Raw genomic sequence first — 13,305 nt, forward strand, 5'->3', positions numbered from 1 at the left:
CTACACAGTAACACACTCCCCTGCTTATTCTACACAGAGTGATACACTCCCCTGCTTATTCTACACACAGTGACACACTCCCCTTCTTATTCTACACAGTGACACACTCCCCTGCTTATTCTACACACAATGACACGCTCCCCTGCTTATTCTACACACAGTGACACGCTCCCCTGCTTATTCTACACACAGTGACACGCTCCCCTGCTTATTCTACACACAGTGACACGCTCCCCTTCTTATTCTACACAGTGACACACTCCCCTGCTTATTCTACACATTGACACACTCACCTGCTTATTCTACACACAGTGACATACTCCCCTTCTTATTCTACACACAGTGACACACTCCCCTTCTTATTCTACACAGTGACACACTCCCCTGCTTATTCTACACAGTGACACACTCCCCTGCTTATTCTACACAGTGACACACTCCCTTGCTTATTCTACACAGTGACACACTCCCTTGCTTATTCTACACAGAATGACACACTCCCCTGCTTATTCTACACAGTGATACACTCCCCTTCTTATTCTACACAGTGACACACTCCCCTGCTTATTCTACACAGTGACACACTCCCCTGCTTATTCTACACAGTGACACACTCCCCTTCTTATTCTACACAGTGACACACTCCCCTGCTTATACTACACACAGTGACACACTCCCCTGCTTATTCTACACACAGTGACACACTCCACTTCTTATTCTACACAGTGATACACTCCCCTTCTTATTCTACAAAGTGACACACTCCCCTGCTTATTCTATAAACAATGACTCACTCTCCTTCTTATTCTACACAGTGATGCACTCCCCTGATTATTCTACACACAGTGACACACTCCCCTGCTTATTCTACACAGAGTGACACACTCCCCTGCTTATTCTACACAGTGACACACTCCCCTGCTTATTCTACACAGTGACACACTCCCCTGCTTATTCTACACAGTGACACACTCCCCTGCTTATTCTACACACAGTGCCACACTCCCCTGCTTATTCTACACACAGTGACACACTCCCCTTCTTATTCTACACAGTGAAACGCTCCCCTGTTTGTTTTACACACAGTGACACTCTCCCCTTCTTATTCTGCACAGTGAAACGCTCCCCTGCTTATTCTACACACATTGACACACTCCCCTTCCTATTCTACACAGTGACACACTCCCCTTATTCTACACAGTGTCACACTCCCCTTCTTATTCTACACAGTGACACGCTCCCCTACTTATTCTACACACAGTGACACACTCCCCTGCTTATTCTACACACAGTGACACACTCCCCTGCTTATTCTACACACAGTGACACACTCCCCTTCTTATTCTACACAGTGACACACTCCCCTTCTTATTCTACACAGTGACACGCTCCCCTGCTTATTCTACACACAGTGACACACTCCCCTGCTTATTCTACACACAGTGACACGCTCCCCTGCTTATTCTACACACAGTGACACACTCCCCTTCTTATTCTACACAGTGACAGACTCCCCTTCTTATTCTACACAGTGACACACTCCCCTGCTTATTCTACACACAGTGACACACTCCCCTGCTTATTCTACACACAGTGACACACTCCCCTTCTTATTCTACACAGTGACACACTCCCCTTCTTATTCTACACAGTGACACGCTCCCCTGCTTATTCTACACACAGTGACACACTACCCTGCTTATTCTACACACAGTGACACACTCCCCTGCTTATTCTACACACAGTGACACACTCCCCTGCTTATTCTACACACAGTGACCCACTCCCCTGCTTATTCTACACACAGTGACACACTCCCCTGCTTATTCTACACACAGTGACACACTCCCCTTCTTATTCTACACAGTGACACACTCCCCTTCTTATTCTACACACAGTGACACACTCCCCTGCTTATTCTACACACAGTGACACGCTCCCCTGCTTATTCTACACACAGTGACACGCTCCCCTGCTTATTCTACACACAGTGACACACTCCCCTTCTTATTCTACACAGGGACAGACTCCCCTTCTTATTCTACACAGTGACACACTCCCCTGCTTATTCTACACACAGTGACACACTCCCCTTCTTATTCTACACAGTGACACACTCCCCTGCTTATTCTACACAGTGATATACTCCCCTTCTTATTCTACACAGTGACACACTCCACTACCTATTCTACACACAGTGACACACTCCCCTTCTTATTCTACACACAGTGACACACTCCCCTTCTTATTTTACACAGTGACACACTCCCCTGCTTATTCTACACACAGTGACACGCTCCCCTGATTATTCTACACACAGTGACACACTCCCCTGCTTATTCTACACAGTAATACACTCCCCTTCTTATTCTACACAGTGACACACTCCACTGCCTATTCTACACACAGTGACACACTCCACTTCTTATTCTACACAGTGACACACTCCCCTTCTTATTCTAAACACAGTGACCCACTCCCCTGCTTATTCTACACAGAGTGATACACTCCCCTTCTTATTCTACACAGTGACACACTCCCCTGCTTATTCTACACAGTGACACGCTCCCCTTCTTATTCTACACAGTGACACACTCCCCTGCTTATTCTACACAGAGTGACACACTCCCCTGCTTATTCTACACACAGTGACACACTCCCCTGCTTATTCTACACACAGTGACACGCTCCCCTGCTTATTCTACACAGTGACACACTCCCCTTCTTATTCTACACAGTGACACGCTCCCCTGCTTATGCTACACAGTGACACACTCCCCTTCTTATTCTACACAGTGACACTCTCCCCTGCTTATACTACACACAGTGACACACTCCCCTGCTTATTCTACACACAGTGACACACTCCACTTCTTATTCTACACAGTGACACACTCCCCTGCTTATTCTACACAGTGACACACTCCCCTGCTTATTCTACACAGTGACACACTCCACTGTTTATTCTACAGAGTGACACACTCCCCTGCTTATTCTACACAGTGATACACTCCCCTTCTTATTCTACAAAGTGACACACTCCCCTGCTTATTCTATAAACAATGACTCACTCTCCTTCTTATTCTACACAGTGACACACTCCCCTGCTTATTCTACACAGAGTGACATACTCCCCTGCTTATTCTACACAGTGACACACTCCCCTGCTTATTCTACACAGTGACACACTCCACTGCTTATTCTACACAGTAACACACTCCCCTGCTTATTCTACACACAGTGCCACACTCCCCTGCTTATTCTACACACAGTGACACACTCCCCTTCTTATTCTACACAGTGAAACGCTCCCCTGTTTATTCTACACACAGTGACACACTCCCCTTCTTATTCTACACAGTGAAACGCTCCCCTGCTTATTTTACACACAGTGACACACTCCCCTGCTTATTCTACACACAGTGACACACTTCCCTGCTTATTCTACACACAGTGACACACTCCCCTGCTTATTCTACACACAGGGACACACTCCTCTGCTTATTCTACACACAGTGACACACTCCCCTTCTTATTCTACACACAGTGACACACTCCCCTGTTTATTCTACACAGAGTGACACACTCCCCTTCTTATTCTACACACAGTGACACACTCCCCTGCTTATTCTACACACAGTGACACACTCCCCTGCTTATTCTACACAGTGACACGCTCCCCTTCTTATTCTACACAGTGACACGCTCCCCTGCTTATTCTACACAGTGACACGCTCCCCTGCTTATTCTACACAGAGTGACACACTCCCCTGCTTATTCTACACAGTGACACACTCCCCTTCTTATTCTACACAGTAACACACTCCCCTGCTTATTCTACACACAGTGCCACACTCCCCTGCTTATTCTACACACAGTGCCACACTCCCCTGCTTATTCTACACACAGTAACACACTCCCCTTCTTATTCTACACAGTGAAACGCTCCCCTGTTTATTCTACACACAGTGACACACTCCCCTTCTTATTCTACACAGTGAAACGCTCCCCTGCTTATTCTACACACAGTGACACACTCCCCTGCTTATTCTACACACAGTGACACACTTCCCTGCTTATTCTACACACAGTGACACACTCCCCTGCTTATTCTACACACAGAGACACTCCCCTGCTTATTCTACACACAGTGACACACTCCCCTGCTTATTCTACACACAGTGATACACTCCCTTTCTTATTCTACACACAGAGACACTCGCCTGCTTATTCTGCAGACAGAGACACATTCCCCTGCTTATTCTACACACAGTGACACACTCCCCTGCTTATTCTACACACAGAGACACTCCCCTGCTTATTCTACACACAGTGACACACTCCCCTGCTTATTCTACACACAGAGACACTCCCCTGCTTATTCTACACACAGTGACACACTCCCCTGCTTATTCTACACACAGAGACACTCCCCTGCTTATTCTACACACAGTGATACACTCCCTTTCTTATTCTACACACAGAGACACTCGCCTGCTTATTCTGCAGACAGAGACACATTCCCCTGCTTATTCTACACAGTGACACACTCCCCTGCTTATTCTACACACAGTGATACACTCCCCTGCTTATTCTACACACAGTGACACACTCCCCTGCTTATTCTACACACAGAGACACTCCCCTGCTTATTCTACACACAGTGACACACTCCCCTGCTTATTCTACACACAGAGACACTCCCCTGCTTATTCTACACACAGTGATACACTCCCTTTCTTATTCTACACACAGAGACACTCCCCTGCTTATTCTGCAGACAGAGACACATTCCCCTGCTTATTCTACACAGTGACACACTCCCCTGCTTATTCTACACACAGTGATACACTCCCCTGCTTATTCTACACACAGTGACACACTCCCCTGCTTATTCTACACACAGAGACACTCCCCTGCTTATTCTACACACAGTGATACACTCCCTTTCTTATTCTACACACAGTGACACACTCCCCTGCTTATTCTACACACAGTGACACACTCCCCTTCTTATTCTACACAGTGACCCACTCCCCTGCTTATTCTACACACAGTGACACACTCCCCTGCTTATTCTACACACAGTGACACACTCCCCTGCTTATTCTTCACACAGTGATACACTCCCCTGCTTATTCTACACACAGTGACACACTCCCCTGCTTATTCTACACACAGTGACACACTCCCCTGCTTATTCTACACACAGTGACACACTCCCCTTCTTATTCTACACAGTGACACACTCCCCTGCTTATTCTACACACAGTGACACACTCCCCTGCTTATTCTACACACAGTGACACACTCCCCTGCTTATTCTACACACAGTGATACACTCCCCTGCTTATTCTACACACAGTGACACACTCCCCTGCTTATTCTACACACAGTGACACACTCCCCTGCTTATTCTACACACAGTGACACACTCCCCTGCTTATTCTACACACAGTGACACACTCCCCTGCTTATTCTACACACAGTGACACACTCCCCTGCTTATTCTACACACAGTGACACACTCCCCTGCTTATTCTACACACAGTGACACACTCCCCTTCTTATTCTACACAGTGACCCACTCCCCTGCTTATTCTACACACAGTGACACACTCCCCTGCTTATTCTACACACAGTGACACACTCCCCTGCTTATTCTACACACAGTGATACACTCCCCTGCTTATTCTACACACAGTGACACACTCCCCTGCTTATTCTACACACAGTGACACACTCCCCTGCTTATTCTACACACAGTGACACACTCCCCTTCTTATTCTACACAGTGACACACTCCCCTGCTTATTCTACACACAGTGACACACTCCCCTGCTTATTCTACACACAGTGACACACTCCCCTGCTTATTCTACACACAGTGATACACTCCCCTGCTTATTCTACACACAGTGACACACTCCCCTGCTTATTCTACACACAGTGACACACTCCCCTTCTTATTCTACACAGTGACACACTCCCCTGCTTATTCTACACACAGTGACACACTCCCCTGCTTATTCTACACACAGTGACACACTCCCCTGCTTATTCTACACACAGTGATACACTCCCCTGCTTATTCTACACACAGTGACACACTCCCCTGCTTATTCTACACACAGTGACACACTCCCCTGCTTAGTCTACACACAGAGACGCTCCCCTGCTTATTCTGCAGACAGAGACACATTCCCCTGCTTTGTTTAAACAAATTTGCATACTGCCCTTCTTATTCTATACACATAACACACTTATTGTACACATAAAACACACTCCCATGCTTGGTCTAAACACAGTAACACACTCACCTGTTTATAATGCACACAGTCACACTCAGCTGCCTATACTACACACACTCACCTGTTTATACTACACACAGTTGCACACTCACAATTCTATACACATAACACACTCACCTGCTTGGCCAAGAGCAATATCTGCCTCCCTCATCTTCACTAATCTCAACCTGAGGAAAAAGAGCAAAGTTCTTATATTGGAAGGTTTTATTTGTAACTTTAAAATGAATCTTTTTTGTACTTGTAAGATAAACAAGCATCTTAATATTGTACAATAATTCCCCAAACCATGACCATGACCCCATACTTCCCCAGACCATGTAACCAGGATCTTATGGTCCCTGATATGTCAGATACAAGAGACTGATGGGTATCTACCTAGTCAGAGACCATGTAACCAGGATCTTATGGTCCCTGGTATGTCAGATACAGGAGACTGATGGGTATCTACCTAGTCAGAGACCATGTAACCAGGATCTTATGGTCCCTGATATGTCAGATACAGGAGACTGATGGGTATCTACCTAGTCAGAGACCATGTAACCAGGATCTTATGGTCCCTGATATGTCAGATACAAGAGACTGATGGGTATCTACCTAGTCAGAGACCATGTAACCAGGATCTTATGGTCCCTGATATGTCAGATACAGGAGACTGATGGGTATCTACCTAGTCAGAGACCATGTAACCAGGATCTTATGGTCCCTGATATGTCAGATACAAGAGACTGATGGGTATCTACCTAGTCAGAGACCATGTAACCAGGATCTTATGGTCCCTGATATGTCAGATACAAGAGACTGATGGGTATCTACCTAGTCAGAGACCATGTAACCAGGATCTTATGGTCCCTGATATGTCAGATACAAGAGACTGATGGGTATCTACCTAGTCAGAGACCATGTAACCAGGATCTTATGGTCCCTGATATGTCAGATACAAGAGACTGATGGGTATCTACCTAGTCAGAGACCATGTAACCAGGATCTTATGGTCCCTGATATGTCAGATACAAGAGACTGATGGGTATCTACCTAGTCAGAGACCATGTTACCAGGATCTTATGGTCCCTGATATGTCAGATACAGGAGACTGATGGGTATCTACCTAGTCAGAGACCATGTAACCAGGATCTTATGGTCCCTGATATGTCAGATACAAGAGACTGATGGGTATCTACCTAGTCAGAGACCATGTAACCAGGATCTTATGGTCCCTGATATGTCAGATACAAGAGACTGATGGCTAATCAGAGACCATGTAACCAGGATCTCATGGTCCCTGATATGTCAGATACAGGAGACTGATGGGTATCTACCTAGTCAGAGACCATGTAACCAGGATCTTATGGTCCCTGATATGTCAGATACAAGAGACTGATGGGTATCTACCTAGTCAGAGACCATGTAACCAGGATCTTATGGTCCCTGATATGTCAGATACAGGAGACTGATGGGTATCTACCTAGTCAGAGACCATGTAACCAGGATCTTATGGTCCCTGATATGTCAGATACAGGAGACTGATGGGTATCTACCTAGTCAGAGACCATGTAACCAGGATCTTATGGTCCCTGATATGTCAGATACAAGAGACTGATGGGTATCTACCTAGTCAGAGACCATGTAACCAGGATCTTATGGTCCCTGATATGTCAGATACAGGAGACTGATGGGTATCTACCTAGTCAGAGACCATGTAACCAGGATCTTATGGTCCCTGATATGTCAGATACAGGAGACTGATGGGTATCTACCTAGTCAGAGACCATGTAACCAGGATCTTATGGTCCCTGATATGTCAGATACAAGAGACTGATGGCTAATCAGAGACCATGTAACCAGGATCTCATGGTCCCTGATATGTCAGATACAAGAGACTGATGGCTAATCAGAGACCATGTAACCAGGATCTCATGGTCCCTGATATGTCAGATACAGGAGACTGATGGGTATCTACCTAGTCAGAGACCATGTAACCAGGATCTTATGGTCCCTGATATGTCAGATACAGGAGACTGATGGGTATCTACCTAGTCAGAGACCATGTAACCAGGATCTTATGGTCCCTGATATGTCAGATACAAGAGACTGATGGCTAATCAGAGACCATGTAACCAGGATCTCATGGTCCCTGATATGTCAGATACAAGAGACTGATGGGTATCTACCTAATCAGAGACCATGTAACCAGGATCTTATGGTCCCTGAAATGACATTAGCTTTTCAGTGCAGTTTGTATTGTATGAATTAGTACTAGACTGTAGAGAAGACTTGATCTAAGGACTTTCCGTCTACTATGGAATACACTAATTAAGTCCTAATTTTGGTCACCAGATCCTCCTACATTATCCTTATCGTTTATTTGTATGGCAGCCTCCTAGCTGGCCTTCCCGGTGCATGACCAATCCTTCCTGAATGTAGCGTAAAGTTTCATCTTCCTTACACAAATTATATTTAAAGCTGTGTCTGTGGGGGTGGATAATAAGAGAGTCCTTTTACTGGGCCACAAACACTTACAGTGGGGAACTGTGTGTGTGTGTGTGTGTGTGTGTGTGTGTGTCTGTGTGTGTGTGTCTGTGTGTGTGTGTGTGTATGTGTGTGTCTGTGTATGTGTGTGTGTGTGTGTCTGTGTGTGTGTGTGTGTGTGTGTGTGTGTGTGTGTGTGTGTGTGTGTGTGTCTGTGTGTCTGTGGGGGTGGATAATAAGAGAGTCCTTTTACTGGGCCACAAACACTTACAGTGGGGAACTGTGTGTGTCTGTGTGTGTGTCTGTGTGTGTGTGTGTGTGTGTGTGTGTGTGTATGTGTATGTGTGTATATGTGTCTGTGTCTGTGTGTGTGTCTGTGTGTGTGTGTGTATGTGTATGTGTGTGTATGTGTCTGTGTCTGTGTGTGTGTCTGTGTGTGTGTCTGTGTCTGTGTGTGTATTAGGCAATTTAGACTGTAAGCCCCAATGGGGCAGGGACTGATGTGAGCGACATCTCTGTACAGCTCTGCGGTATTAGTGGTGCTATATAAATACAAGGTGATGATGACCACTGTTACTATGCAGTGAATATAAAAGCTGTACACTCTCTTATGGAGATTGCAGCTATTTGTGATGTAAAGCCTGAAATCAAGATAAATTATAGACTTTTCTCCCACCTGCATATGTGACCTTGCAAACAACTAGACTGTTTTTTTTTGGGAAAATAAAGAACCTATACAGTGGTACATAAATGTTCACATACTTTCATCATGGGTTGTAGCTGGGATCAGACCTAAGCTAGCACAGTCACAATCATGTTGAAAGGTAATCAGCATACACCGGCATGACATTAAAGTGATGGTGATTATGCCCAAATAAAAACCAGCTATTCCTGCAGGATTTCCTTGCAGTTGTCTTGGTGGCATCCTACTGAACAACCATGGTCCTTAAAGAGCTTTCAAAACATCTACGGATCACATTCTTGAAAGGTACCAATCAGGAGAGGAGTATAAAACAATTTCAAAGGCATTACATGTACCATGGATCACTGTGCAGACTGTCATCAATAACTGGACAAAAGGTGGCACAACATGGGCGTTGCCAAGATCAGGATGTCCATCCAAAGTTAGTGACAGGTCGGAGACTACTCATCCGAGGGGCTACCAAGAAGCCTACAGTGTTTCTAAACAAACTGCAGGAATTTCTGTCAGGAACTGGTCCCTCCTTGCACATGACGGCCATCTCCCGTATTCTGGGTGATGGGGTAGGGTGGCGAGACGGAATCCATTTCTCACAAAAGAGAACATCAAACTCATACAAATTTTGCAAAAAAAAATACATTCTATCACCCAAAAATATGTGGGAAAATGTCTTATGATCTGATGAGACCAAAGTTGAACTTTTTGACCTTAATTCTAAAAGATATGTTTGATGCAAAGCTCATCACCCAAAGACCACCGTACACATTGTGAATCGTGCTGGCAGCATCATGCTTTGGGTCTACTTCTCTTCAGCTGGGACAGGCTCTAGTCTTTATAGAGAGCTTAGTGAATAGCTCCAGATATGAACACTGCTGGTCAGAAATGAAGAATTCGGTGGTAGTCATCTTACCGATGACTACAATTCCGACAATAGAGGTGTAGTAAATGTAGACACAGAAAAAGTGACAGGGAACATTTCCGTCAGGCGTGCTACAAATTGAGACAGGAGTGAATGCCGGCAGTCTGATTGTCCTCACTTATCTTCCCGACAGTGGGTTTGCTGCACTTAAGGGAGCATTGCGAGCGCCTGGCGGCAGGATAAGGTACAACAGTTACTACAAAAGCTAAAATAAAAAGCGTAGGGGTGCTTTTATAAGCACTAATAACTTTGGCAATGTTCTTCTACTCTATTCATAGGTTGAGATTTTATTTATCATTTCTATTGACTTCATCAGTAATACGTTCATTGTCCGGTCTATTATTCTGTTTGTCATATGTGACTCCCAGCTGTAGTATAAGGCTGGATACATACTACAGGGTTTTCACCCGATTATCGGGCCAGTCGTATGGTAAACGAATGTTCGGCCCAATATGGCATTAGTGTGTACGCTCCTACGATGAACGATTATCGTTCCAAAGCTCATTGTATCATTTCATTCGATTTTTAAACCAAACAAAAAATCTTGTTCAAAGATGGAGCAATGTCGTTCCTATCCTGCAGTGTCCATAGATCTCTATGGAGTTTGCAGAGTCACAATCTTTTCAGCCAATGGTTATGACAGGAAGAGCACAGATCTGAAGGTCAATCTTGTAAAACGTGTATAGTGTGTACATATATAGAATAATCTATCCATTGCCAGTATTAATGCAGGAACCTGTGTCGGCTTCACTGCACTTGCTCTGTGATTTTATTAGATCACAGACAGTGGCAGAACTACCGCTGTTACACTGTCTGTGGTGGCTATCGGCCTCTCCTCATGTCTGGGCTCCGTAGCTGCTACCCTCCCTGTATCAGCGGGTGTTACACTGTCTGTGGTGGCTATCGGCCTCTCATGTCTGGGCCCCGTAGCTGCTGCCCTCCCTGTATCAGTGGGTGTTACACTGTGGTGGCTATCGGCCTCTCCTCATGTCTGGGCCCCGTAGCTGCTACCCTCCCTGTATCAGCGGGTGTTACACTGTCTGTGGTGGCTATCGGCCACCCCTCATGTCTGGGCCCCGTAGCTGCTACCCTCCCTGTATCAGCGGGTGTTACACTGTCTGTGGTGGCTATCGGCCTCTCATGTCTGGGCCCCGTAGCTGCTACCCTCCCTGCATCAGTGGGTGTTACACTGTCTGTGGTGGCTATCGGCCTCTCCTCATGTCTGGGCCCTGTAGCTGCTACCCTCCCTGTATCAGCGGGTGTTACACTGTCTGTGGTGGCTATCGGCCTCTCCTCATGTCTAGGGCCCGTAGCTGCTACCCTCCCTGCATCAGTGGGTGTTACACTGTCTGTGGTGGCTATCGGCCTCTCATGTCTGGGCCCGTAGCTGCTACCCTCCCTGTATCAGCGGGTGTTACACTGTCTGTGGTGGCTATCGGCCTCTCATGTCTGGGCCCCGTAGCTGCTACCCTCCCTGTATCAGCAGGTGTTACACTGTCTGTGGTGGCTATCGGCCACTCCTCATGTCTGGGCCCTGTAGCTGCTGCCCTCCCTGTATCAGCGGGTGTTACACTGTCTGTGGTGGCTATCGGCCACTCCTCATGTCTGGGCTCCGTAGCTGCTACCCTCCCTGTATCAGCGGGTGTTACACTGTCTGTGGTGGCTATCGGCCTCTCCTCATGTCTGGGCCCCGTAGCTGCTGCCCTCCCTGTATCAGCGGGTGTTACACTGTGGTGGCTATCGGCCTCTCATGTCTGGGCCCCGTAGCTGCTACCCTCCCTGTATCAGTGGGTGTTACACTGTGGTGGCTATCGGCCTCTCATGTCTGGGCCCCGTAGCTGCTACCCTCCCTGTATCAGTGGGTGTTACACTGTCTGTGGTGGCTATCGGCCTCTCATGTCTGGGCCCGTAGCTGCTACCCTCCCTGTATCAGCGGGTGTTACACTGTCTGTGGTGGCTATCGGCCACTCCTCATGTCTGGGCTCCGTAGCTGCTACCCTCCCTGTATCAGTGGGTGTTACACTGTCTGTGGTGGCTATCGGCCTCTCATGTCTGGGCCCCGTAGCTGCTACCCTCCCTGTATCAGTGGGTGTTACACTGTCTGTGGTGGCTATCGGCCACTCCTCATGTCTGGGCCCCGTAGCTGCTACCCTCCCAGTATCAGCGGGTGTTACACTGTGGTGGCTATCGGCCTCTCCTCATGTCTGGGCCCGTAGCTGCTACCCTCCCTGTATCAGCGGGTGTTACACTGTCTGTGGTGGCTATCGGCCTCTCATGTCTGGGCCCCGTAGCTGCTACCCTCCCTGTATCAGCGGGTGTTACACTGTCTGTGGTGGCTATCGGCCTCTCCTCATGTCTGGGCCCGTAGCTGCTACCCTCCCTGTATCAGTGGCTGTTACACTGTCTGTGGTGGCTATCGGCCTCTCATGTCTGGGCCCCGTAGCTGCTACCCTCCCTGTATCAGTGGGTGTTACACTGTCTGTGGTGGCTATCGGCCACTCCTCATGTCTGGGCCCCGTAGCTGCTACCCTCCCTGTATCAGCGGGTGTTACACTGTGGTGGCTATCGGCCTCTCCTCATGTCTGGGCCCCGTAGCTGCTACCCTCCCTGTATCAGCGGGTGTTACACTATCTGTGGTGGCTATCGGCCTCTCCTCATGTCTGGGCCCGTAGCTGCTACCCTCCCTGTATCAGCGGGTGTTACACTGTGGTGGCTATCGGCCTCTCATGTCTGGGCCCCGTAGCTGCTACCCTCCCTGCATCAGCGGGTGTTACACTGTCTGTGGTGGCTATCGGCCTCTCCTCATGTCTGGGCTCCGTAGCTGCTACCCTCCCTGTATCAGCGGGTGTTACACTGTGGTGGCTATCGGCCTCTCCTCATGTCTGGGCCCATAGCTGCTACCCTCCCTG

General features: G+C 47.3%; 1 protein-coding gene across 2 annotated transcripts in view; it reads right to left on the minus strand.

Moving 5' to 3' along the window:
• The window catches only part of ACAP1 (ArfGAP with coiled-coil, ankyrin repeat and PH domains 1), a 167,851-nt gene that overhangs the window by 6,560 nt on the left and 147,986 nt on the right, over nt 1-13,305 (minus strand). For both annotated transcript variants that reach the window (XM_075206092.1, XM_075206093.1), the window contains one exon: nt 6,429-6,478. In XM_075206092.1, coding sequence (XP_075062193.1) covers nt 6,429-6,478 — 50 coding nt within the window. The remainder of the gene's footprint in view (nt 1-6,428; nt 6,479-13,305) is intronic.

This window comes from Mixophyes fleayi, chromosome 4, assembly GCF_038048845.1.
Source record: "Mixophyes fleayi isolate aMixFle1 chromosome 4, aMixFle1.hap1, whole genome shotgun sequence".
Taxonomy (NCBI): Eukaryota; Metazoa; Chordata; class Amphibia; order Anura; family Limnodynastidae; genus Mixophyes; species Mixophyes fleayi.